This window comes from Carassius carassius, chromosome 36 (assembly GCF_963082965.1).
Source record: "Carassius carassius chromosome 36, fCarCar2.1, whole genome shotgun sequence".
Lineage (NCBI taxonomy): Eukaryota > Metazoa > Chordata > Actinopteri > Cypriniformes > Cyprinidae > Carassius > Carassius carassius.
Window position 1 is genome coordinate 8,496,716 of NC_081790.1, and position 24,306 is coordinate 8,521,021.

At 36.4% G+C, this 24,306-nt stretch overlaps 1 protein-coding gene across 4 annotated transcripts; it reads right to left on the minus strand.

Annotated features, from left to right (window-relative positions):
• Positions 1-34: 34 nt before the first annotated feature.
• ulk1b (unc-51 like autophagy activating kinase 1) lies at positions 35-23,585 on the minus strand. 4 transcript variants are annotated; one of them, XR_009425732.1, is made up of 29 exons: positions 22,960-23,584; positions 22,510-22,602; positions 22,377-22,418; positions 18,567-18,599; positions 18,061-18,097; positions 16,505-16,678; positions 15,419-15,492; positions 15,210-15,311; positions 15,013-15,071; positions 14,846-14,928; positions 14,675-14,725; positions 13,973-14,061; positions 12,905-13,073; positions 12,680-12,740; positions 11,707-11,796; positions 9,545-9,679; positions 7,432-7,574; positions 7,239-7,316; positions 6,781-7,010; positions 5,815-5,957; positions 5,520-5,635; positions 5,171-5,293; positions 3,766-3,938; positions 3,496-3,674; positions 3,241-3,359; positions 2,902-3,059; positions 2,660-2,795; positions 2,310-2,574; positions 35-2,265 (listed from the first exon to the last, which is right to left on the minus strand). XR_009425732.1 is itself a non-coding variant. In XM_059526118.1 (29 exons), exons 2-29 carry the CDS (start codon positions 23,047-23,049, stop codon positions 2,519-2,521), a joined length of 3,036 nt encoding a protein of 1,011 aa, XP_059382101.1. In that variant the 5' UTR covers positions 23,050-23,217; positions 23,329-23,584; the 3' UTR covers positions 35-2,518. The 4 variants fall into 4 exon arrangements, 3 of the variants coding, with proteins under 3 accessions (XP_059382101.1, XP_059382103.1, XP_059382104.1); XM_059526118.1 differs by having other exon boundaries at positions 35-2,574; positions 22,960-23,217; positions 23,329-23,584; XM_059526120.1 differs by having other exon boundaries at positions 35-2,574; positions 3,766-3,935; positions 22,960-23,585.
• Positions 23,586-24,306: the final 721 nt, after the last annotated feature.

Consider the following 24,306-nt stretch of genomic DNA (forward strand, 5'->3'; position numbering starts at 1 on the left):
AAAAAACCTTAGAAGTAGTTTAAAACAAATACACTTATTTCAGCTTTTCTCTTTTATTGGTGCTGTACTGTTTAAAGCAAAAAGTTACACACTATATAGACATGAAAGAGTGTATACAGGTCTTTTTACAGAACAAACAACTGTAAATGTTTACCAACAGTCACAACTAAGAAGGTTCATATCTTTGGTGGGGAGAGGGTGATGTAAAGCAAATCTCCATGCGTTTGTTAAATGTACAAGTTTTAAAGCGATAATTTACAATTCAGATTTACACGATACTGAAAGATCAAGGTAAAACACATGTATGTCTTTATTACTGGAGAACAAAATGAGGATGTCAGACATCAGTGTAGTGATGCAGAACTGCTGAGCTCACATATTGCAAGTTTTAGTGTCTGTAGATTAATGACAAAGTGATGCTTAAATCAGATGACCAAACACTTCATGCAGTACACAGCGATTAAAAGTGTCACGATACATCCAATGGTCATTAAGCAGTTGATGGATTTAACACAATTTTTATTTTATGCCTTTTAAAAAGCACAATAAATACATTTAATGCAGCATAATCAGAGAAAATAAAAAAATGCTATTGCTCTTTTAACAAAGTTGTTAAAACTGCAATTGAACCGGTATGTATGACAGCAAAAAATGCATGTTACTTTGATGGCAACTGGCCTTTGGAACTGAAAACAGAAATAATAGCTTATGTCTCACTATCATGACAACGCAGTTCAGTTTATTCAAAGAAAACTAGTATGTATGATATTTAAACACACACAAATACATTCACACACACCTTAAAAAGTGAAGCAAAACGAAATCAATCTCACTGCATCTCAACCCAGTCAAATTCAACCAATCGAAACACAACTCTGACAATGTACAAAAAAAAAAAAAAAAAGAAATTATTTTTTTCAGTGTTTCAGTTTTTTCTTTTTTTTCTTTAAAGGCACATTTTAAAAATGTTTTAAATTTTTTTTTTCATGTACAACACAGTTGAAATAAGGCTAAAAAGCACTCTACAAATAAAGTAAGGAAATGTGGTGTTCACACTAAATGGTCTGCTCAATTTTGAATGTCTTCTGCTTACCTAACAAAAGAGTCTTCAAACAGTGCAATCTAGAATTGACTACTATCTTAAGATCTGTCCTTTAAATACCTGCTTCAGATTATACACAGCTCACATCAACAACAGCAACAACCATGCATGCACAACCCAAGAGGAAGTACATTCTGTCCTCAAAAAAAAAAAAAAATACACTAAAAATGGGCATTAAAGTCCGAGTTTAATCTAAATCAGGAACAGGACTGATCATCAGGGCACACATATGATTCGGTATAATCAAGAGTTCCTTATAAATTCAGCAGTTTTTGATGCCAACGCAAACCAATATTGAGCGGGCTGACATTAACGCCACCTTTATCTAATCTAGAAAATTCACTAAAGATGTTTTGGCATAATATTTAGACCAAATAACGGCTAAAATCCTCTGTAATGGCGCAGCAAATTTCTGTCTTGCCCTAATGCGACAAACATTCGAAAAAAAAATCGAACTACATTCAGACAAATGATTGCTAAAAACAAAATAAAAACACAATAATAGCTATTAAAAAAAGAAGAAACTGAACAGGCCACAAGAGATGTCCAAACACCGCACACAATATTAATTTCCTACACATTTTAAGGAGGAAACAGGGACTTGACATGCTCTTACTTGGTAAACATTCACTAAAGTGCTACAAATGATTTAGCTGGCTTTATACATTTCCTTCTCAGGAACAATGAGAATGTCTATTAAGTAATTGGCAAAACTATCAGTTTTTTGAATGGCTTGTAATTTGGTCATTGAATTTCTGATTGAACTCCCCAGTGAGGGAGTATTTGGGCCTCTTATAACATTCAAATGGTGCACAGATCACCATTTACCGGTCCGCAACATTCATTCAAAGAGTGTATCTACTTCTAACTGGACATTTGGAATTAAACCAACCAACCAAACAAAATGACTTTAACTTCAATCACACAAAGCACTCCCAAATACACTATTAAATCACTTATAATCATCTTAATCGTGTTCTATAACGTTTCTCTGCTAGTTAATGTAGTGAATGGGCAGGTCACTGACTATAAACTAAGGAAACTATAAGAAACTGATGTTCTGGAGTGGATAAACCTCATCTAAGATTGCACAACCCATTTATAACATGCAACCAAATCCTATGTGAGCCAACAAGTGCACTGAGCAACATGTTTGTACTATACTTTAAACTATACTTGAAACAGGTCTCATCTTGACAACTGACACAGGTGTTATTCTGTCCTTCTGTGCTTGTGATGATGTAAAGTGGCAACACATCCAAATCTTCGCATCTCTCCACCATAATGACATCAGCTGTCAATCAGGTTAACGTGGTCCAATCAGAGGGCTGTTCACTCCCCCACAGCACTGGAAAAAGATTGCTTGAGGGAGAAAGGGGAATCTTGATGGTGTAACAGCTGCATGGTGGAAAGATTTTACACACAGAGACCCGACTGCAAGGCGTTGAGACGGCGTTCTATGCATTGCTTACCTACAGAGAAATATCATACTGGTTATGCAAATGATCTTAAAGTGACATAACATTAAAACATGCTGAAGTCTATTGTATTACTCACACTTGCTAACGCTGAGGATGTCAGCCTGGTCTGTGAAGAGCAGAGACAGACCCTCCATAAGCAGCAAGGCCTTATGGTAGCGCTGAATTGATGCTTCCCCTTGATGAAACATCTCATCTAGAGCAGCCGTCTGCACCTGTAAGACCAGGCCACTTCTTAAATACATTTGAGCAACTGTTAAAAGCCAACAATTCACAAAAGAAAAAAGCCTGGAAGTCATAATTTCCTAACGGTTTTCTTACCATCTGTACAGTGTGGCTGAAAAGGAGCCTCTCTGCTGTGATGCTGTTGATGTGGTCCATGAGTTTGTGTTTACGGGAGAAGAATCGCTCCAGCTGGGCACTCAGAGAACGGCACGACATCACGCTGGACTTATACAGGTCATTCAGCCTCCTCACCACTGAAAGAAAAAAAATCAAGATGAAAACCTCCTCAGTTCCACTTTATGGACGTTTTTAATGACTTGCATGAAAACTACAGTTAGTCTCAAGTATTTGTACATTGGACAATGCAATTCTAATATATTTTAGTTCTATAAAACACTGTGGGTCAGTTTATCTACACCAGGTTTGTTTGCTGACCTTGTTTGACCGTGGTCGAGGGGTAGAGTTTTCCCTGTTTGATGCCTTCCATGGCTGTTTGTAGAGAAGATGACAGAAGCTCTGCAATCTTCATGTAAAGCACCAACTGCTCAGCATAACTGTAAAATAAATGCACATGCAAGTCTTAATTTCTGTTTTAATGATTTTTGTCAACACTAGTGACACTGTCCTTCTGCTGTTAACATGTATAGAACAAACAGCAACTGTGATCCATTGCTAGAGAGATCTTCTCACCTCCACTCTCGGCTCAGAGAGCTGATCTGGTCGGCAACCAGGCTTTGTTGCTGGAGCAGGCTGGTGGAAGAGAGATCGGCCTGGGCATCCTCTCCACCACGGGCTCCTGCCACCTCCACCATACAGCGAGCAAAGTCCAGCATGAACCTGAGCCTGCGCAGAGTCTCCGTGTGTTCTTGCTGCGGTGGAGAGAGAAGTGTGGCGTTAAACTCAAACATAAACTTGCTAACATGATCCTATCAAAAAGTAATGCAGTAATTTGGTGCTTACCTCCATTAGGGTCTCCTCTGGTAGTTCAGGGGCTTCAAAAGTCACAGCTGAGATAGGGTCAGTAAACCCATAGCGGGGACTTGAGGGCCCCTCGTAGCCATCCATGCAAATGCCTGTTTGTGGGTAGCGGCTGTTGAGGGAACCTATAGGACTAATGGAGCTTGAAGAGCCTGCTGTGAGACATTGAGGGGCTTGGGTCAGCATTACCTTGAAGGATCCATGTTAAATCTAAATAGAGACAAAACTAGGGCTGGGTACCGAACTTCGATGCCTTTATGGTATCGAACGAAAAACTTCGATACTATGAGTATCGGAAAAATATTTATCTTTCGGTGCCAAAAGCCAAGCAGCCGTTGTTTTTTTTTTTTTTTTGCCAAGCGGCTGTGTCTGTGTGAGCTTGTAGCATACGTGCATGTAAGGACCTAAATTCGCCGTGATTGGCTGTCCACCACGTGACATGATGGGGAGGATTTCTGAAGATACTCGCAGTCACACAACACAAGTGTAGTTGTTTTTTCTCAAAACGTTTCCATTTTACAATGCCAAAGAGGTCTAAAGTGTGGCTACACTTTATAAAAGTGGATGCCGAGTCAGCAAAGTGCAACATATGCGATAAGAGTATTGCAACCAAAGCTGGCAATACCACCAATTTAATGAAGCATTTGTTTGGATGAGTGGTTTGCCCTTCCTCCCTGTTTAGTTTGGTCTACTCCATTGCGTATCTTAAAACACGCCCCCTTTCACGTCGTCTAAAAAACAGAGAGAGAGACACAGATTTATCCGGTACAGCAAATTTCTTTAAGCAGCAGGCCACTGTATACGTTCACTTAAAACATAACCGACTGTGTTTACGAGAATACTTGCAGAGACAATTATTTTGATATAATTGTGTGTGTATGTGTTCATTCAGAAGTTACGATACGCGAAAGATGAATTCATTCTCTGTACGCGCACTGTCTGAAATGCTGCTCGCAGCGCGTGCTTTGAATGAGTGTGCGCAAGCTCCGAACGTGTGCAAATTGTTTAAAACGATTGAATCAGCAATATTTAGAAGCAAGTGCAAACGATCCGTTTCACCCCTTCAAGCGAGTGAACAACGCGAAGCAAGTTAGGAATTTTACATTACTATTCACGATAGCCCATCGGACTGGAAAACACAATAGCCCCGGGATGTGAGTATCCTGAGTGTGAAGTGTTACCAGAATTTGTTTGAATTAAGGTGAAAAATAAAAGTTTTGTGTTTAATGTATTTGTGTTGATGTTGAAATGGATTTTAAAAATATGGTATCGAAAAAAGTATAGTTAGGAACCGGTATCGAAACTGAGGTATCGAAATTGGCACCGGATTGAAAGATTTTGAACAATACCCAGCCCAAGTCAAAACTGGAGGGAGAAAATAACTCACCTGAGAACTTCCTTGAGCGAGAACTCTGAGGAGGTGTTCCTCCACTGGGAGGAGATCCAACGGTAAACACCACTCGAGCAGGGCTACCTGAGCCCACCACGAAGCCTCCACCACCAGGTGGCGCTGTGAGCGGAACAACAAGACTGTGTTACATTGTATAAAACTTATTAAAGACTGTAGTTATGGCTGACAAAAAAATCAGCTTTGTAATTTACTTCTGTGATCACATTCTAAAATATATTAAAGTTATAAAAAAGGTTAATTTATACACTTATAAAATGTATACATTTTGACAAATGTATACTTTTTATAAGTGTATAAATTAACCTTTTTATAGGTGCGAGCTCACCTGTGATGTCTATGGCTCTGTCAGTGTTGAGATTTTCCATGCTGCCTCTTTCTCCTCTCTGCCCCCCAAACGCTGCCATCAGCAGCACATCAGATAGGCGGCTAGCACTCTGAGACCTGCCCGGACAAGAAAAAGAGTGAAGAAGATTATAAAAGAGAAAGCAAAAAAAGAGAAAAAATAAAAGGAGAAAGGAATGCAAAGGACAGCGAGGTTGTATCAGCTTGAGTCCAGGGTTCCGTTCCAAAACTAGAAGAGCTGACTAGCTTAAATATCCATCCAATTATTTTTTTCTTACCTCCTAAAGCCCTTCTTCTCCTCAGGCTGGTAGGCAGGGGACAAACTAGCCTCTCCCTGAGCTGGTCTGAGGCCCTGGTGGGTCAGAAACGTGACCATGTTCGGGGAACTCGGGGGCTTGGGAAACTCAAACGGGGGCATGGCCTTGAATGGAGAAAGAAGAGAATTTTTCTTTACATTATTTGTTTTCATTGATCAGATAGTATTCACAAAAGCATTTAAAAAAATCTGGGGTCAAGAAGATAAAAAAAGTGCTTTTATTCAGCAAGAATGCATTAAATTATCGTATTTTTCAGACTATAAGTCACACCTAAGTATAAGTCGCATCAGTCCAAAAATACGTCATGACGAGGAAAAAAACATATATGAGTCACACTGTCGCATTTATTTAGAACCAAGAACCAAGAGAAAACATTACCGTCGCTCTATGTTTTCAGTGTAGGCTACAGGAAAACGGAGCAGCATAGAGCGCCCTCTTGCGGCTGTAGACGGTAATGTTTTCTCTTGGTTCATTTCTTTTTTTGATAAGTCGCGCCTGACTATAACTATGAAAAAAAGTGCGACTTATAGTCCAGAAAATACGGTAGTCAAAAATGGCAATAAAGACATTTATAATGTTACAAGACATTTTAATTTCATTTTAAACTGCCTATTCAAAGAATCCTTAAATGAAAAAATAAAAAAGCTAAATATAAGAAATCTTTCTTGTGCACCAAATCAGCATATTAGAATGATTTCTGAAGGATCAGAAGTGACCCTGAAGACTGGAGTAATGATGCTGAAAAACATTTCACAAGTATAAATTACATTTTAATATATATTAATGGAAACAAACAAAAAAATTCCCCCAAATATTGCACAATATTACTGTTTTTACTGTATTCTGTATTAATCTTGGCAACTCCCAACTTTCAACAATAGTTTATACTGAGAGTTCATGGACATACAAACAGACATGAAATCTTACTCTGGAAGGAGAACCCAGGATGGTTGGTAGGGGGTTGCGTTGCATAAGTTCACTGAGCCTGGGTGAGGAGTGCATGGTCCTAAAGGGCATCATGTTTCCCTGAGGGGCCACCACCGGGTCTGAATGCTGCTTCCTGATCTTCTGCCTGCACCCACCAGCCGCCTCCAGCAAACAGGGGGCACTGTTGAGCCGAGTGCCCAGACCCTGCTGCTGTGGCCGAGCCTTGGTTTCTAAACAGACAGGAAGAGTTCAAAAGGAGTCATCCAAAAATACAAAAAAAAACAAAAACCCTAATGAATAACATTCACATTATGGGAAGAGCTGAAAGCAATTGTTTCCCAACTTTTTTGACATGCACAATATTTACAAAAGGGAAAGTAATTAGGCTATGAAATACTGTCAAGTCATTTAAAAAAAAATGACAAAATAGTATGCAAAAAGAGGAAAAAATATTTTACCTCCACCCCGAGAGCCCCTGTGACCCATTTCTACAGTTGTTGGGCAAACTTGGCCTGGCAACTCAGGAATTGTGCCCACTTTCGAAACAAAAGCAAAGTAGAGAAGGACAGACAGAGTAAGTTCAGAAGCACAAGGGTTCTTAAATCATCTTTAGCTAGTGACATGACTAGGGCAAAAGAAAGCATCCCTCACCCTGTGGAGAGAGCTGGAAGGGTTTCGCGCCTCCTGTAGACAGCCTGCGGGAAGTGAGAGCAGAACCAGACTGAGGAGGAGAAGGCCCTGTCCTTCCACTAGCCAGAAAGCTCCCGCTACCACATCTCTGGACCGTGACAGACCTGCCAAAGAAAGACAGAAGGAAGGAAGAAAAAAAAGAGAGAAAATAGAAGAAAATTAAATCAATATTTTCCTACTGAACTGAATAAAAATTTAACTAAATTTAGATACAAAACAATTCAAATTTGAATAAGGAAACAGAAATTCAAGGAAAAGCATGTACTACTTTATTTGTATTTAATATTTTTTATTTTTCTGAATGAATTACCACTTTATAATACAAACAAAAAATATTTCTAGAAAATTGTATTTAATTATGTTTAATAAATTAACTTCCGTTTTAAAGACCATGTTGTAACAATACTATCCCAAACTATTTACGTAAAAAAATGTTGTGATACAGTTAAATTAAATTAAAAGTTTTAATTGCTCAATTAATGGCACTGAACTTAAAGAACATTGAGTATAGGGCTGTAGCTATCGAATATTTTAGTAATCGAGTATTCTACCAAAAAATTCCATCGATTAATCGAGTAATCGGATAAAATGTGTTTTTGCTTAATTAAAGTGCAATATTAATTATGCAAGAGAAAATAAGACTCCTGGGTCTCTTAAAATGAACAACTAAGTTTCCTTTTTTAGAAAATTCTTTTATTTTTATTTTTTAAATGCATAGAATGCAATGCATACATAAAAAAAAAAACATTTAATTATTACCCATTGTTTCTCTGTCTGTACTTGTACTGTGAACAATGACAATAAAGTTGACAGATGAATTAAGTGCATTTAAATGCCATTCAGTTGGGGTTTTAAAGCATTTTCTGAGATGCACATTAAACACATAAAACATCTTTTAATTATTGAAAATTAAGCAAACTTTTTGTTAAACAAAGGGGATTTACTATAAAAAATAAAACATGGAAGAAATGTTGTGTGATTAAACTTTGAATTTTTTTTTTTTTTTTTTGTAGCTATGTACATTCTGCTGAACAATAGTAATACATATCTGGCAAATACTTGGCTTTAAACCGGACTTTTATTTTGACGGGTTGACGTACCTTTACAGTTCGGTGTATGTGATGTGACGCTAGTTTTACTCAAATCAAACGGTCAAATGCTCATGAAGTGACTGTCAGAGCAGTTCGGGAGATGTTGTTCATGTGTTCACGTCTTTATTTAGTGAGACAGCAGACGCTGAAATTACTGCGAGCGTCACGCACGCTTCTGTGTGTGTAATAAAGGTAACGTTAGTCGCGCTTCTGCTCCATTCATAGCAGAGACACGCAGAACATGCAGGATTCATATTTAAATAGACTGTTCCGGCTTAATATTTACAGATATTAGTCCATATCATGATTTGATGTAAATGCAATGACCTATTTTTGATTAATTCATTAAAAATTTGGCAAATTCCGTGCCATTCCGCGTTAAACTGTAAATTCCATTTTTATGGCTGGATTCTGCGATTCCGTCTGCGTTTTCTGCATCGTGGAAATCACAAGGCCCTAGTTGTGGTATGACAGCTCTATCTTGCAATGGACACACACCATGACGTTCTCTTTACATTTGTCCGCGCCCTCAAATCAAAACATTGCTGACTCCTTGCAGTATGCGACTTCGGCCGCAGCGCTTGTGTCTCCTTCTGCTTTGTGGGTGACGTAAACGCGTTGTGTAACATTAAAAAAATCATTGCGAAAGAACCTGGCGTGAGATTTAAAATAAATTAAAAGAGGCTTTCATTTCTTTGTAATCGAGTTACTCGAGGAATCGTTTCAGCCCTAATTGAGTATATAGAAGTTTAGAAAAATACATCTTATCGCTTGAGAAGAATGTTATTTTACATATAGCAAAACTTGTGTTGCACCACAAACACAAAAAAGAAAAGAAAAGAAATGCCTCTGTTGTGTAAAAGTGTTGACCTTCTCTGAATTAAAATTCAGTTAATGCCTCTTCTTGTCATTCCAAATTAATTTCTGTGGAGCATGGCCAAGTGAATTTCAAGGAGGAAATATCAGGAATGTCTTTCACTCACTGTGGAGAGCCCTCTTGACCCGGGAACTGGAGGTTTTGCTCCATGCGCTGGTAGTTGTGAATCTGTGTGGGGACTGGAATGGGTACGGACTGCCCATAGTTGCCATAGTTACTCCCAGAAATCTCACTCGGCCGGCTAAGAATGAGGCGGAAATAAAAAAACAGAGTGAGGACCAAAGATATGGAGCAATTGAACAAATAGAAAGAGAGACAGACAGAAAAAATTGAAAACATAAAAGCACAAACATCAGTATCTTCTAGCACCCGATCGATAAAATAAAATCATTTTAAATCTCACAGGACTTTTCTGGAGAGAAGCAGAGGCTGGGAGAGATCTATGACTGCCTATTGTGTGAGGCTGCGGGTTTCATGGGCTGTGTTTAATAATGAAGGAAAACAGGAAGATCTGTGCCCATCAAAGATGCAATCCTCAAGCCAATCTAGGACTCATTTCCCTTGTGGCAGCTCTGAACTTCAATGACCCAGAAACCAAAGAGTGAAAAGGTTAGCCTTTGCTACTAGACAGGAAACGTCATTCTATGTCTTGCTGCTACATGTAGAAACTGTGACCTAAAAAGGCCTGTGGTTTCTACTAGGGTTGTGCCGATAGACGATAGTATCGTGTATCGACGATAGTCAGAGATATCGACGTAAGCAGATCTCTCTGTCGATAGTCAAGATGATATTAGGCTCATTCTCCTATTAATGTATTAAATTATAATAATAAGAACTATTCTTATTTTTATTAGGCGGCCTATAATAATTCGGCAATCAAAATGCCCAGCTATTTCACTTCAGCGCCACATTTCCACACACACACACACACACACACACACACACACACACACACACACACACACACACACACACACACACACACACACACACACACACACACACACACACACACACACACACACAAAAACGCCCCTGTGTGCGCACAAAAGAGGATTAGAGCCTGTAGGTGAAGATGTAACGCTTTGACTCTGATAACTCGTTAAATCCATGAAATGAAAGAGAGAAAACAAGGAGTTGGTGTCCCACACATTTAATGGCTGGTATACGGCAATGCACTCTTCTCATATATGAGAGATTAACACTTTCTTGGCATTACAAATAAAGTAAAGACCGAACTTATCATCCAAAGTGGTTCTCATGTAGTCCTTTTATGTCATCACCACATAGTGTGCGTTATAAGTTAAGTGATCAGTCTCCTAAAGGACACACCGCACTATAATGTGATGCATGCACAATACATAGTTTTGGCCGTTACAAAGTCTCCATCCACAAATAGACGTACATCGTCTGCAGACATAAGGTATTTCATTGCATTTTAACATGTAATCTGAACGGCCTATATATGTGCAATATTTTAAACCAGCCCTCTCTAACTGAGTTTAATGCCACAGTTATGTTAGAATGCATCTCATTCTTGTGTCTGTGGCGGTACGTCGGTCTCGTCATGAGGCCCGCTGTCCGGAGCGCTGTATGACTGATGCAGTTCAGTTCAACTTTATTCCAAATATATCAACTTACCGGTTTTGAATACTTTATATTTAACGTGTTCGTTTATGTCCAATATTAGTGTTAAACTGTTAGACTTAAAAGAAATCTACTATTGATTTTCACCGTTGACTGATTTTGCAGAATATTTAGACTGATAACTTCCGTGCGCAGATGCAGCAAATTTGTCACAGGGTGCACGATATGAACTAGCTGTTTTAAATACAGTATTTTTTATATATTTAACGTTAGTTTATCAGTGTGTTTGAAAGTATATATTTTCGATTATTGGTGATTCCATAGGCTCTATCTCACGCACCTGCGTGGTTTAAAACACTAAATAGTTATGCTATGACAAGAACAAAGAGTCTCTCTCTTGCTCCACCCATGCACGATAATATCGTGTATCGTCGATCCCACAGTCTGACGATATGACGATTTGAAAAATGACCATATGGCCCAAAACTAGTTTCTACAAATACAAATAAAATAAATTTAATAGATACAAATAAATGTAAACTTAAATAAATATCAAAAAAAAAAAAATATTGACTGGACAACTATCATGACTCATCCTGTTTGCTTAGAAGAAAACAGCTGAAATGCCCTGACATGAAAAGGTCATTTTGTTAGTCATTTTTCATCCGGCTGTGTTCTTACCCGCTGGGTCCTGGAGAGCTGCTGTGGGAGGGAGAACGTGGCGGGGTTTTTCCTTGACTGCATTGACCTCCAGACGTCAGAAGAGAACTCCTAAAGCAGGAGAGAGAGGGAGAACATTAGCAGTGGATTCATGCAAAATGATACTATAGAATATGTTAGCATTGTTATTTAGTGAGGGAAATTTATTCCATTGAAGTCAAATTGAAGATTTAATTATGCAAGCGTACAGGCTTTACAACCAACCATAAATACTGTGCCAAGTGTGTGCAGTTTCTTATTTTATATATTACCATTCCAACGTTTTTTGTTTTTTTGCCAAGAAAGAAAATGGTTCTCTTTTTTTCCAGAACTAATCAAAAGTGATTTATACTGTTACATTTTTTTTTTCAAATAAATGCTATTCTTATGAACTTTCTATTAGTCAAAGAATTAAAAAATGCAGTTTATATATATATATATATATATATATATATATATATATATATATATACAAACATATATATATATATACATATATATATATATATTTTTTTTTATATATATATATATATATATATATACATATATATATACACACATTTTATTTATATATTTTATGTATACAAAAAAAAAATTCAAACAAAACAAAAATATTAATCATCACAATGGTTTTCAACATTGATAATAATATGTGCATCAAATGAGCATGATAAAATGATTTCAGAAGAATCGTGCTGCAAACCGGGTTCAAACTTGCATCAGCTACATGAGCACCAGCACCAGTGCAACTTGTGGGCATTACTGGAGTTTACATCTACATTTATGAATTTGGCATTTGTAATAAAATGTCTGTCCCCAGGAATCAAACATATAACCTTGCCAATGCTTTTGTCATAATAAACTTGGTTTTTAAATTTGTATGATAGATTAACTTTTAGAGTCAAGCAGGAAAGAGATTTTGTGGGATCTGTGAACAGTCAAAGTGAGCTCTTACCCACTATACATCAGACTGTCCTGGAGAACCTTTCCTGTCAGCATCTCACAGGTAAGCTCACCTAAAAAGACAAGAGGGGAAAAAAGATGATAAATACCCAGAAATCCCACTTTAACAGGACAGTAACAATGTTTGTTAAATTTTTTTTTTGTAACAATGTTTGTTAAATGAGGAGAAGGAAAGGAAATATAATAGCTGGCAGGACAAAGTTCTCGAAGGGCTTACTGGGGAAATGAGCTGGAACCATGACAAAATCATCAGTGTCACAAGACGAGTTCTTGCTACTGCTGCCGCCTCCGCCACCTCCCGAGTCCTTCAGCAGGTATCCTGGAGAATCCTGGGTAGGGGAGGCTAACGCCTTTGCACGGACCTGCTGGATCTCTGCAAGGGATTGCTACAAAATATAAAAGAGGATGAGTTCTGAGAGTGGCTGAATTATTAATATCCAGTCAAGCTAAAACCAGGTATCATTTCTGAATGCGAGATCATAAAAATAGCTTTTTTTAATGTAATTTGTGACAGCAGATATTTACTAAAATATAAATATTTTAATACACTTAATGGAATATATTTAAATATCATTTATTGTTCTTCAGCAATAGTAGTGTATGTATTCTTCTTTAGGCAAATGCTAAAAAAAGCTTTTTTTAAATCAATTAATATTTAAATTGATGATAACTGAAATAAAGACTTAAATTGTAAAATAATAATAATAATAATAAAATGCTGATCTTTTGAAATGTTCTATTTATTAAAAAAAAAAAACTGAAAAATGTATAATAGTTTCCACATTTAAAACATTAAATATATGTTTTCACAATTTATTTTAAGGTCCAATTGTTGCTTTCAACTAACCATTAACTACAACTTTTGACTCAAACTAATAATTTGACCTTTGAAAAAACCTTTGAATAACAGTGTTAAAAAATAAGCATGTAAAACGTACATTTATATGGTCTCTTTAATAAAAATGATATTTAGAACCATTTATAGACCTCAAATAACAGAATGTATGATTTCTTTGCTTTTAAAGCCCTGACTTCTATACAGCATTCTGATACCATGAGACCCATAAAATACCACAAAATACAGAGCTGATTAACATGTGGCTCCTATCATGGATTAGTTACAAGCCACCATAAAATGTTAAGAAAGTGCATCTTTGTTTGAGAAGGCAGATGGCTGCTGTGCTTATTTATCTTCATGTCTGTGACAAACCCCTGACACTCCAACATTTATTAGTGCAGCTGACACATTGAACACGGACATGAACACACACACACTCACACTTACAGGAGGAGAGGCCAGGTGTGAAGTAGACGAACTGCTGCATGAGCTTGCAGAGGCTGAATTGGGAAAGCAAGTCACGTTCACTGGAGCAGCTGTGAAGAACACAGACACACATTTCCAGAAATACAATGAAAATCATATATTTTTGCCTTCTAATTAGTTTATATTCAAATCACTGGAGTAAAACTCAAATAATGAGTTAAATCATATTTAGCTGTCGCCTGCATTTTGTAACCCAATTAATAAATAAACACCCAAAACACAAAAAATGTATTCTCACATTATGACCATGTTATAGCATACTGTATGAAAAAACAGTTCATTAATATTTTTGTTTATTTAATGTGAAATGGATAACTACAAGCCAACATTTAGTCCCAATTTTGTTACCCCTACTGACTTATATTAACATTCTGGTGTTGCAATTATTCTAATTAATTATGCTGTAACAGTTAAACATTTTTTGATATACACTGATTAAATTTTTTTTATTTACAAAGTTTATAAAAAAGTCTGTTTATTTAATATTAATAAAAAATAATCATGGTATTAAACCAAATTTTAGTAGCAAGGATGCAAACCCGATAAAAAATAAATAAAACAGCTTAAATAATATTTAATTTAACAATAATCGTTTTCTAAAGATTAAGCATTACTATTTAAAATGGTCAAAACACAGTTTTAAATGGCAGTGCAATAACTCACACTTCTTCATAGAGGAGCTTGCCTCCAAGAAAGGGTGCCTGAAGAATTCATCTATAAAAACACAAATATTTCACAATCAGCTTAAGAAGAATGCATGGTTGCCAAAACTAAACTTATAAATAGCAAACATTGCCTCGTCATCTAGTGGACATAGACACTCAGGATACTGACCAAAGTCCATACGGTCCTTATGGTTTCTCTGCAGGAGGCCAAGCAGCAGGTGTCTGAGATGGCTGGAAGTTTCTCTGGGAATGCTGTAGAGAAAGAGCAGAATCTGTACTCCCAAACTAATCTGAAAAGTATCATTAACTATCAGAGTCAATAAGAAATGGACATACTTTGGGCTAAGAGTTTTATTTTTCTCATAAAACAATCTGAGGTCCTGGGGACTGCTGGCCTGAAGGATGGACAATCACAACAAACTTAACATCGCAAAACAAGCACTTTTTATATTATTGCTTTCTTCCTAATGCCGTAATATCTCAGACTTGAAAGTGACATCTATATAATAAACTATAATTAGAATGGTACAAACCTGAAATGGAGCTTTCCCAGTCAGGCACTGAAACACAATGGTCCCTATACTCCACAGGTCAGCCTTGGCATCATAGGTCTGTGACATAATAACCTCAGGTGCCTGGTGAATAGCATTTCAGAGTTACAATAAATGAGATATAATGAGAATAATCACAATGATGCACATGTATATGAAAAGTTCGAAAAGGAAATGTAAAAATGTTGTACCATGTACATGGGGGATCCACAGAGTGTGGCGGCCATCATGTTGTTCTGGAGGTACCGTGCGAACCCAAAATCAGCTGAGGAGACCAAAAGAAGATTTTACAAACTGTGCTGGTAAAGCCATGCACTCTGGGTAATGGCAAAACAGGTGTAGATAAAAGAGAATACTTAAATTATTTAGGGGATGCACCGATAGGCTTTTTGGGCCCGATAAGATTTTAACAAACACTTATTGGTCTATTCCGATACCGATATTTGCCACTTCCTCTCTTATTTGAAATTTTGGCATCAAAATAGATAGTATTTTAATCATGTTTTAAATCAGTTCAAAAACACCTGCATTACGTTTTATTGCTGCATCATCAAATAATTTCTAATGAACATGGATTGGATCCATTTAACATTCAACAGGCCTACATAAACACAACAGAACAAAGATACATATGAAATAAACAGTGCTTTTTAGGTAGGTTAAACAGTTTTCAGAAACAGAAATAAAGTAAACAAACGTAAAATGACTTCAATGTATAAATTAAATGCATATTAGTACTTCTTTACTGTAACAGACTATTATGATTCATCTTCTAATTTGTTTTTGTATACATTTTAATATTTTTTGTAGGTTTAAATATATATGTATATATTATCATTTTTTATCGGGTTAGTACATCGCCACGTTTTATTGTGTGTCACCATACTTACTCATGCAAATACTCATGTAACTGTCTTTAAATAAGGAAAACATGGAAGTGTTTGGTGGCTTCTAAATTAATCCCTGTTTGGATCCTAATGAGTGAATGGTAGTAAGCTAAACGCTAGCATAGTTGTGCTGCATGCTACAGTGATTGAGTGCACGCACTGGGACGGGAGAGGTACGTATCAACTCATCTAATTTGAGGGAAGAACATAGTGGAATATGGAAAATCGGTGGCGTTTTCTTTAAGCAGAACACAAACAGAATTGCTTGATTTGCAAAAGCCAGACTTGCTTAAGCATATGGACATAGCATCTAGAGTTTCTAATGCTTTGAAAGCTGAGAATGTAAAAACGATAAACTATAAGAAAAAACACTGGCACTGGCTCACACACCTATCTTGATGCAAGTGTTATTGGAGTTGGACTTTCGGCCTGCAGGAAGGGACAACAGGATGTTCTGGGGTTTCAGGTCTCTGTGGATGATCCCCTTGGCCTGAAGGACCCTCATGGCCCCCGCGATCTGCTGCAGGAATACTCGGATGGTGTCTTCACTTAAAGTGCCCTTAGCTAAAAGAGCATTAGAGTAAAGATGAGTTCACTGGGGCTTGGCAAAATATAGCTATTGAATGTTTACAATATATGAATAAGATTTTGCTGGAGATTCAAAACAAAGCAGCATTATTACAGTTAACATAAATTAAAAAAGTTAAATGTAATTTAACAGTGTGGGCAATAAACAATACTGTTCAAATGTTTGATTTGTTTTGTTTTTATGCTTAAAATTACAGTGAAATACTACAATTTAAAATAACTTTAATATTGAACATATTTTAAAAAATAATTCATTTCTGTACTAGCTAAAGTGAATATTCAGCATCAGTTGCTCCAGTCTCTAGTGTCATGTGATCCTTCAGAAATCATACTAATATGCTGATTTAATGCTCAAGAAACATTACTTATTATTATCAAATGCTGAACACAGTTGTGCTGCTTAATATTTTAGGGGGAAACTGATACATTTTTCTCTATTCATAGTATGAGCAAAGTTCAAAGGAAAATAATTAGTTGGAAATATAGACTTTTTTGTAACATTTTAAAATGTCAAATATAATTGAATGCATCCTTGCTGAATTAACTATTCATTTATTTTAAAATACATCTAGCCTAACTGACCCCAAACTTTGTGCATCTTGACATTTAACTAGATTGTTAATGAATTTATGTCTTCCCATTCACAAAAACGCATCACCATTTAAGTAATTTCAGATCAAATTCCTAAATAGAATACCATCAAAAAGCACAGAGATAATGTTTTCTATTATATCACCTGGCCTTGCCTCAACACTATTTACACTATATTTACAGTTTATGTAACCAGTTACAGATTTTACAGGCAAATCAAATGCAAATTCAACCTGCAATCCTTCCAAAGTGCTAAGAAAGCACTGCATAGTTTATATCTATAAATTCAAATACTACACATTGCATATACAAGCAAATTTTTTTTTTCATGTCAAGATTCCATAAGAAAGAAAACTGTTGTGTCTGGACTTTCAGAGCAACTGCTTCCTCTGAAAACAAGCTCACACCCTACAGTCAACAGTTGCAGCTTCCTCAGACCCGCTTTTAACAAAACATCCATACACAAACACACACCCTAAACCCTTCTGGCCTAACTTCCTGAGTTTGGTTTTGCTACTTTTGATATAATCTGATATCACTTTTTATATCACGCAAACAAAAGCAGCAAAAAACTGTAGTAATTAAAGCTAAGTTGAACATCCCTACTTTATCAAAGCAGAATTTTACTCCAATCAAATTCAATTTATGTATTATTAAGAGTGAACACATAATTTAATAAAGAAGGCTGGTGTGTTGAGAATCTAGAGAGCAAAAAAAACAAAAACAAAAAAAGGTTCAACGCATGATAAATGAAATGTCCCACTTACAGTGCAAGTAGTCAGCCAGATCTCCTCCATTGCAGTACTGCAGTTAAAGAAAGAACATTGATCTTTTTATTATGAATAACAGCACCACACAATGCTGAATAACAAAAGCTGCATATGAATGGGGCTTAGTTCACTTCACAGAGAGAGACAATTCAGATGCATATTAAAACTCTTCACTCAGTTATTTCCCATCCTGTTATCCTTTGTGCACCACTGATGGGCTTCCCAGTGGCCCCATTGCCTTTCCATTGAGCTTTTCTGAGAACTGACAAGGTGGAAAGGCATCTACAGGAGGCTGAGTCTCATAGCAATTGGAAAGATTTTACAAATCCTCCTCATGTCAAACAAAACAACCTGATTTAAAGTCTGTTTCTGTCTAATGGTGTTGTTATTAACTACTGCAGCTGTCTTCCATTGGCCCCAGGGCATGGCTAATTGCAAGCATCACCAGGTACAGGACAGACAAGATCAACAACTAAAGACACTGGGAAAACAGGCCCACTTACCTCCATCACTAGATACACAGAGCTTGCCGTTTCCTAGAAAGAAAAAAACAAAAACACAGGAGCAATTAGATTCAACACTGAGACAGACAGGCGGCCAGAGCAGCAAATTAATTCATGTTCTTTAATATATATTCAAAAGATTCTGTGCATAACATGTTTACAGAGGGCAGTGGAACCAGTGTTAACAGCTTATTTGAGTGCATTGTAAATGCATTTGGCTGACACTAATCCACATATGGCGTGAGTGTGTTTTTTCTGCACTGGGTCATAATGGGCTAATAAAGGCCAGGGGGAGGGCAAAGGTCAAAGGCTTTGTTAGCATTGTACATTTTCAAAGATCAATGTGCAAACTGTGCGGTGGTGTGACAGATTTCTATTCAAGGCAGCCACAGCGCACACTATTGAACCTCAGTCAGACACAAGAGAGTATAGATACTGCTGATAATGTGAAATGTGAGTGGTGCTAACCACGATGCTCGGGTGTTGTGGGTGATTCCAAGGGTGTTACTTTGCAGTTGCTCTAGTTTGAGTGGATCTAGTGCATGCTCACAAATTACCTGCCAAATTTAATATTGAGCTGAGTAGAGGTTAACCAATACTGACATTTTTTGTCAGGTTTATTTTTATTGTCATATACTGGCATATACTGGCAAACTTTAGCAAAATACAGATTGGAAGTTTTTTTTTTTTTTTTATAAGACAATTAAAAAAAAAGTTTATAGTAGTAAACTTTTAGTAATATAATATAATATAATGTAATTCTCAAAAATTCTGTCATGTACAGTAATTTGATATTCATTGTAAAAAATTTGACCTCTCTAAGATTTCATGTGTGTGTTATTAAATCATTCGAAAGATCAGATTACCTAGACTGAGTGATATTGACAGATTTTATTTCAATTTTATTTATATATTTAATTAATTCTATATTTGTAGCAATAGCCAAAAATACATTGTATGGGTCAAAATATTCTAATGATTTTTGGCATAAAAGAAAAATCAATCATTAAGTAAAGATCATGTTCCATGAAGACATTTTGTAAAATTCCTACCTTAAAAATATAAAAAACTTAATTTTTGATAAGCAATATGCATTGCTAAGAACTTAATTTGGACAAATTTAAAGGTGATTTTCTGACACAAACCATACATCAATGGAAAGCTTATTTACTCAGCTATATATATATATATATATATATATATATATATATATATATATATATATATATATATATCTTTCTTCTGCATAACACATCTCAGGTGACTACTGTCTTTGATTGAGACAAAATTCATTTTTCAAAAAAAAAAATAAAATAAATATATATATATATTTTTTTTTTCAACAGAAGAAAAAGAACCATACATGCAGGCATGGAGCAAATAAATGATAACAATTTTCATTTTTGGGACGAACTATTCCTTTAAGTATCATGCCAATACAAAATCAACCAATGAAAATGCTTTTGAACCTGTGGATTCTTAAACAGACAACTACAAAGCAGCAATGCTAGTCTATAAGCTTTAGGGAAATAATTAACTAATACTTTATAAACACACACTAGCTATTAGTACAGAACTGTCTTCAGTACATATGAACTGAATAATCAAACCAAATGCATGATAGGCTTCTCCGAAGTGGCCAAAGCGTAAAATATTCAACTATTCAGACAATCACTATCAGTCCTACAGCACAGGTTGCGTTTGCTATTGAGTCAGCTTTTATGGCCCCATAATCCTGTTATTTCCCGAGCCCATGGCCGAGGCCTCTCGAAAAAATACAGAGTAGCCCACTTAGAACATCCTTATCACTTAGCAACAGATGACCTCCCCCCTTGCCATGGTCGCCTCAACCAATGAGCCGAATAGACTGATCCGTGACTGGCATATGCTGCTGACTCAGCATTGCTGAAGTTTTACTTTCTGCCACTGAAGATAGACTCTAACCGACTGTGCAGCCAGACTGAAACTAAGCCAAACATCACTGTTTAATGACAACTAGCGCTTGAATGAGCTTGGCCATTCAGTTGGGAAAATCCAACAGGCCCAACATTACTCACAGACAGTTTGTTGCCTAGATGATTGATGTTCATGTGGGTGATAAAGTGAGCTTTGCTTATGAACACAGCAGACCCATGAGATCTGCTGATGTTGAATTCTACCACAGGCACAGTGGAGACCATACTAAACTGGTTCTGAGATGACTACACGATTACTTTATTGCTCATCAGACTTCAAACACAACCCTTTTATTTTAAATGTTATATTTCACCTAAACTGTTACTAAACCTGCTGAGAACCTATTTTTACACAGTTATATGTAAAGGTTTTTTTTTTTGCAGCAATGCCATAGAAGAACCAATTTTGGTTTCCCAACGTACCTTAGAGTGAACAGTTCTTAAAAAAACAGTTTTTTATTCTTAGTGTGAAGAATAGTTTTTAAAAACTAAAGAACCTTTTTTAAATGGGAAGTTTCCATGAATGTTAAAGTTTCTTGATGGAACCATTACTTTTATTTTTTTAATTAAAGTGGTTATAAACCTGATTCACTAAAAATAAGCAGTGCTCAAAATCTTGTTTTTGTTTTTGCAAGGAAAAGATGACCAGATTAACTCTTGCAAGGTTCATCCTGCACAAAAAAGTACAAGTTTGTCACATGTGGCAAGGTGCCAAGCAGCTCACAGGCTCTTCTCTCCAGGATAGTGCAACAACTACTCGAACTTTAATGGCATTCAATTCACAGACAGCCAACACCACAGTAGAAAGTGGTGTGACTATTCAGGAGATGTGAGAAGAGGTCAGCATGTGGTGGAAATGTGCCGAGACACTTGAGCTGTACCTTTTGAAAGCAACACCAGAGTGTGAGCCTTCTTTCACCAAACTGACATGACGTGGAGACAAAAGCAACATCAAACTTCAGTATAAACTGTAAATGATAACTAAAAAAAGTACAATGGTACTATGTAAACTGCATGTATATGGTAATCCTTCAGTAACATGGTATTAATTATTATTATTTTTTTTTTTAATCCTATTTTTAATAACATGGGAATTAACTATTGTCAATCAAATGATTAAGGTAATAATTCCAGTTGTGAGTAACAAACATTGTATTAAGAGACAAATCATATAATTTACAACTGGTTCGAAGTCCGAGTAGTAGCATGTCTTTTTTACTCCCACTGGCTTGAACTTACACCAATAAAACACGCCTGACACATTAACCTCAAGATGACCCCAGCGCAGAGCAAATACAGAGAACCCAGATGTTTAAAAAACGTGTCAACTCTTCAATGAAACCATTTCACCAGTCTGGCTATACTGGTTTCAATTGCACCGTTGTAAGAAAGGCTTTTACTAAGTGCCAATGAACCCTGAATACTGAATCGAGTGAGTAAACAATATCTCTTCCTGGTATTTATAAAAAAAAAAAAAAAGTCTTAGCATCTTATACTGCATATTTTTTGCGTTTTTAGCATTCCACAATAGAAACATTGTAATTTTTAGATCTAAATATATAATAAAATGTAAATGTGTAACCAAGACTCCAGTACCCACAATGCCATGCAACAGAGCCATTTAAAACAAGTGCACATGTCATGTCAATAGAAGAACATGTGACTGTTTTAACCAATCAATGCAAAGGAAGTCATGATACAGCCTTGGGGAGGTAAAACATACATTCAAACCCTCTTTAGCCCATTATAACAAGTACAATATTTGTATTTAATAGTATTCAATGAAGTAAAGTTGTAACAAAACCACTTTCTCTAGACAACTGCATTAAAAACTGCAATGTACATATCAACCAACCTGGAAGTCATGCAATGCAACAATGTTCTCATGTTTCAGTTCCTAAAGAAAACAAATAAGAATTAATTTCCACACAAATATTATAATGTAATGGAAACGCAGTGCACTGGCAGCCAAAAAAACCAAAACGTACCTTCAATATCTTGATCTCTTTCCCCAGAAGAGTCTGAGATTTGGCCAGATTCTTCTTGTTTATGCATTTGACGGCAACTTCCCAATCATGCTTCTGAAAAATTCAATGATTTTAGCTGTTTACCATAATCATTTTGCAGTCTACATTGTATTTAACATAACTGACCATAGACACAGATCTGTTGTTTCACAATCTCTAATTTAAAGTCATCTCTAAAAACTAAAATGACACATTAAAAGCTTGAAAATGTATTATATGTAATGGGTTTTAATGCGTATCTCTCTGTAATACTAGACATTTAATCTTTTATTCTAGCTTCCATCTGTTGTGCTAGGGGTCTTTAAGGTGGTATGCCAGTTCTGCAACCAGTATGTATACATAATGCACAATGACACCACTGCATGCAGACGGTAATTATGCAATATACTTTTTAAAATGATATTTTCTCACCTCTCGATGCCTGCCTTTGAATACCACAGCGAAGGCACCGTGTCCTACGAGGTCCTTTCTGCTGAACTCGAATTTCCCGACAGTCTCCATCTCCCTGCACCTTGATTATTTATGTGAAATAAAGCTGGCCCACAAATAACCTCTTTCTGCTTCCCTCTTCTCCTCTGTCTGGACGAGGCTGCTGGAAAGTTGAACCCCACTTCTGCGTGCCATGGGCAGCCTTTCTTTACAAATACCCCTCTCCTCTTTCATGATATCCTGGAGGTGAAGACGAGATCTATTCCATTTAATTATGACACTTCCCCATGCTGACAAACCACCTGTCGTGATGGGAAAATAAAGAAAATCGAGCTACGCTAAAAATACCACCTTAAAACGCTAGCGATGGGTTTGTTTGTGTACATCCGATGTTGTTAGCAGAGATGTTGTCAGCTGTGCTAATATCCTCGCGTTCGTGTGTAAATCAGGCTCGCAGAGTCGCGATTGTATATAACTCGCTTGTCTTTTTACCAAATATACCTGAGATATCTAAAAAGCTCGCGCAAGATTTGTCTGTTTGTCTCAACAAAGACCTCTGTTTAGTCGAGGTCTGCAGCGCTGCACATGCGCGCTACCGTTTCACCCAGAATCGGTGTTGACGTCAACGAAGCGATGTCACGTTCGCGTCAGTGTAACGCAACACAAAAATAAACAAAAAGCAAACGCACATGAAATTAAGTGAAATTAATTAATGAGATGTAAATAATTTTGTATTTATATTAATATCAAAAAGTAGACTGCAAGAGAATCAGGTTGTTATGTTAGTGGAATTCAGTCGGCGTTATAGGCTAGATCATCAGTAAATCATCAATTAACGTAAAACTTTCCAGCTTTTTAAATTTTCACTGGAAAAAAAAGTCAAATTAACAGTAACACTATAACTTTGGGCATGAAATACTTTATTCTGCAGAATAGCGTACTTCAGGTGCCATCGTGTGGAGTAGTATGGAATAGCAAAATTATTGGCCCGACATGAAAATACTAGCGTAGACAGACGGCAAAAGAAAAATTTAGGGGCAAAAAAATTAAATAAAACAATAGCTATTGCTACTTTATTTAGATTTTAGAGTTTTTAGTGTATAGTTTAAAGTGGAGACATCATTGTTTAAAACATTTACTTTTAAAACCACTCAAATATGTGACCCTGGGTCACAAAACCAGTCATAAGTGTCATTTTTTTAAAACTGACTTTGAATAAATAAGCTTTCCATTTATGTATGGTTTGTTGGGATAGGACAATATTTGGCTGAGATACAAGTATTTGAAAATCTGGAATCTAAGGGCCCAAAAATATCTAAATATTGAGAA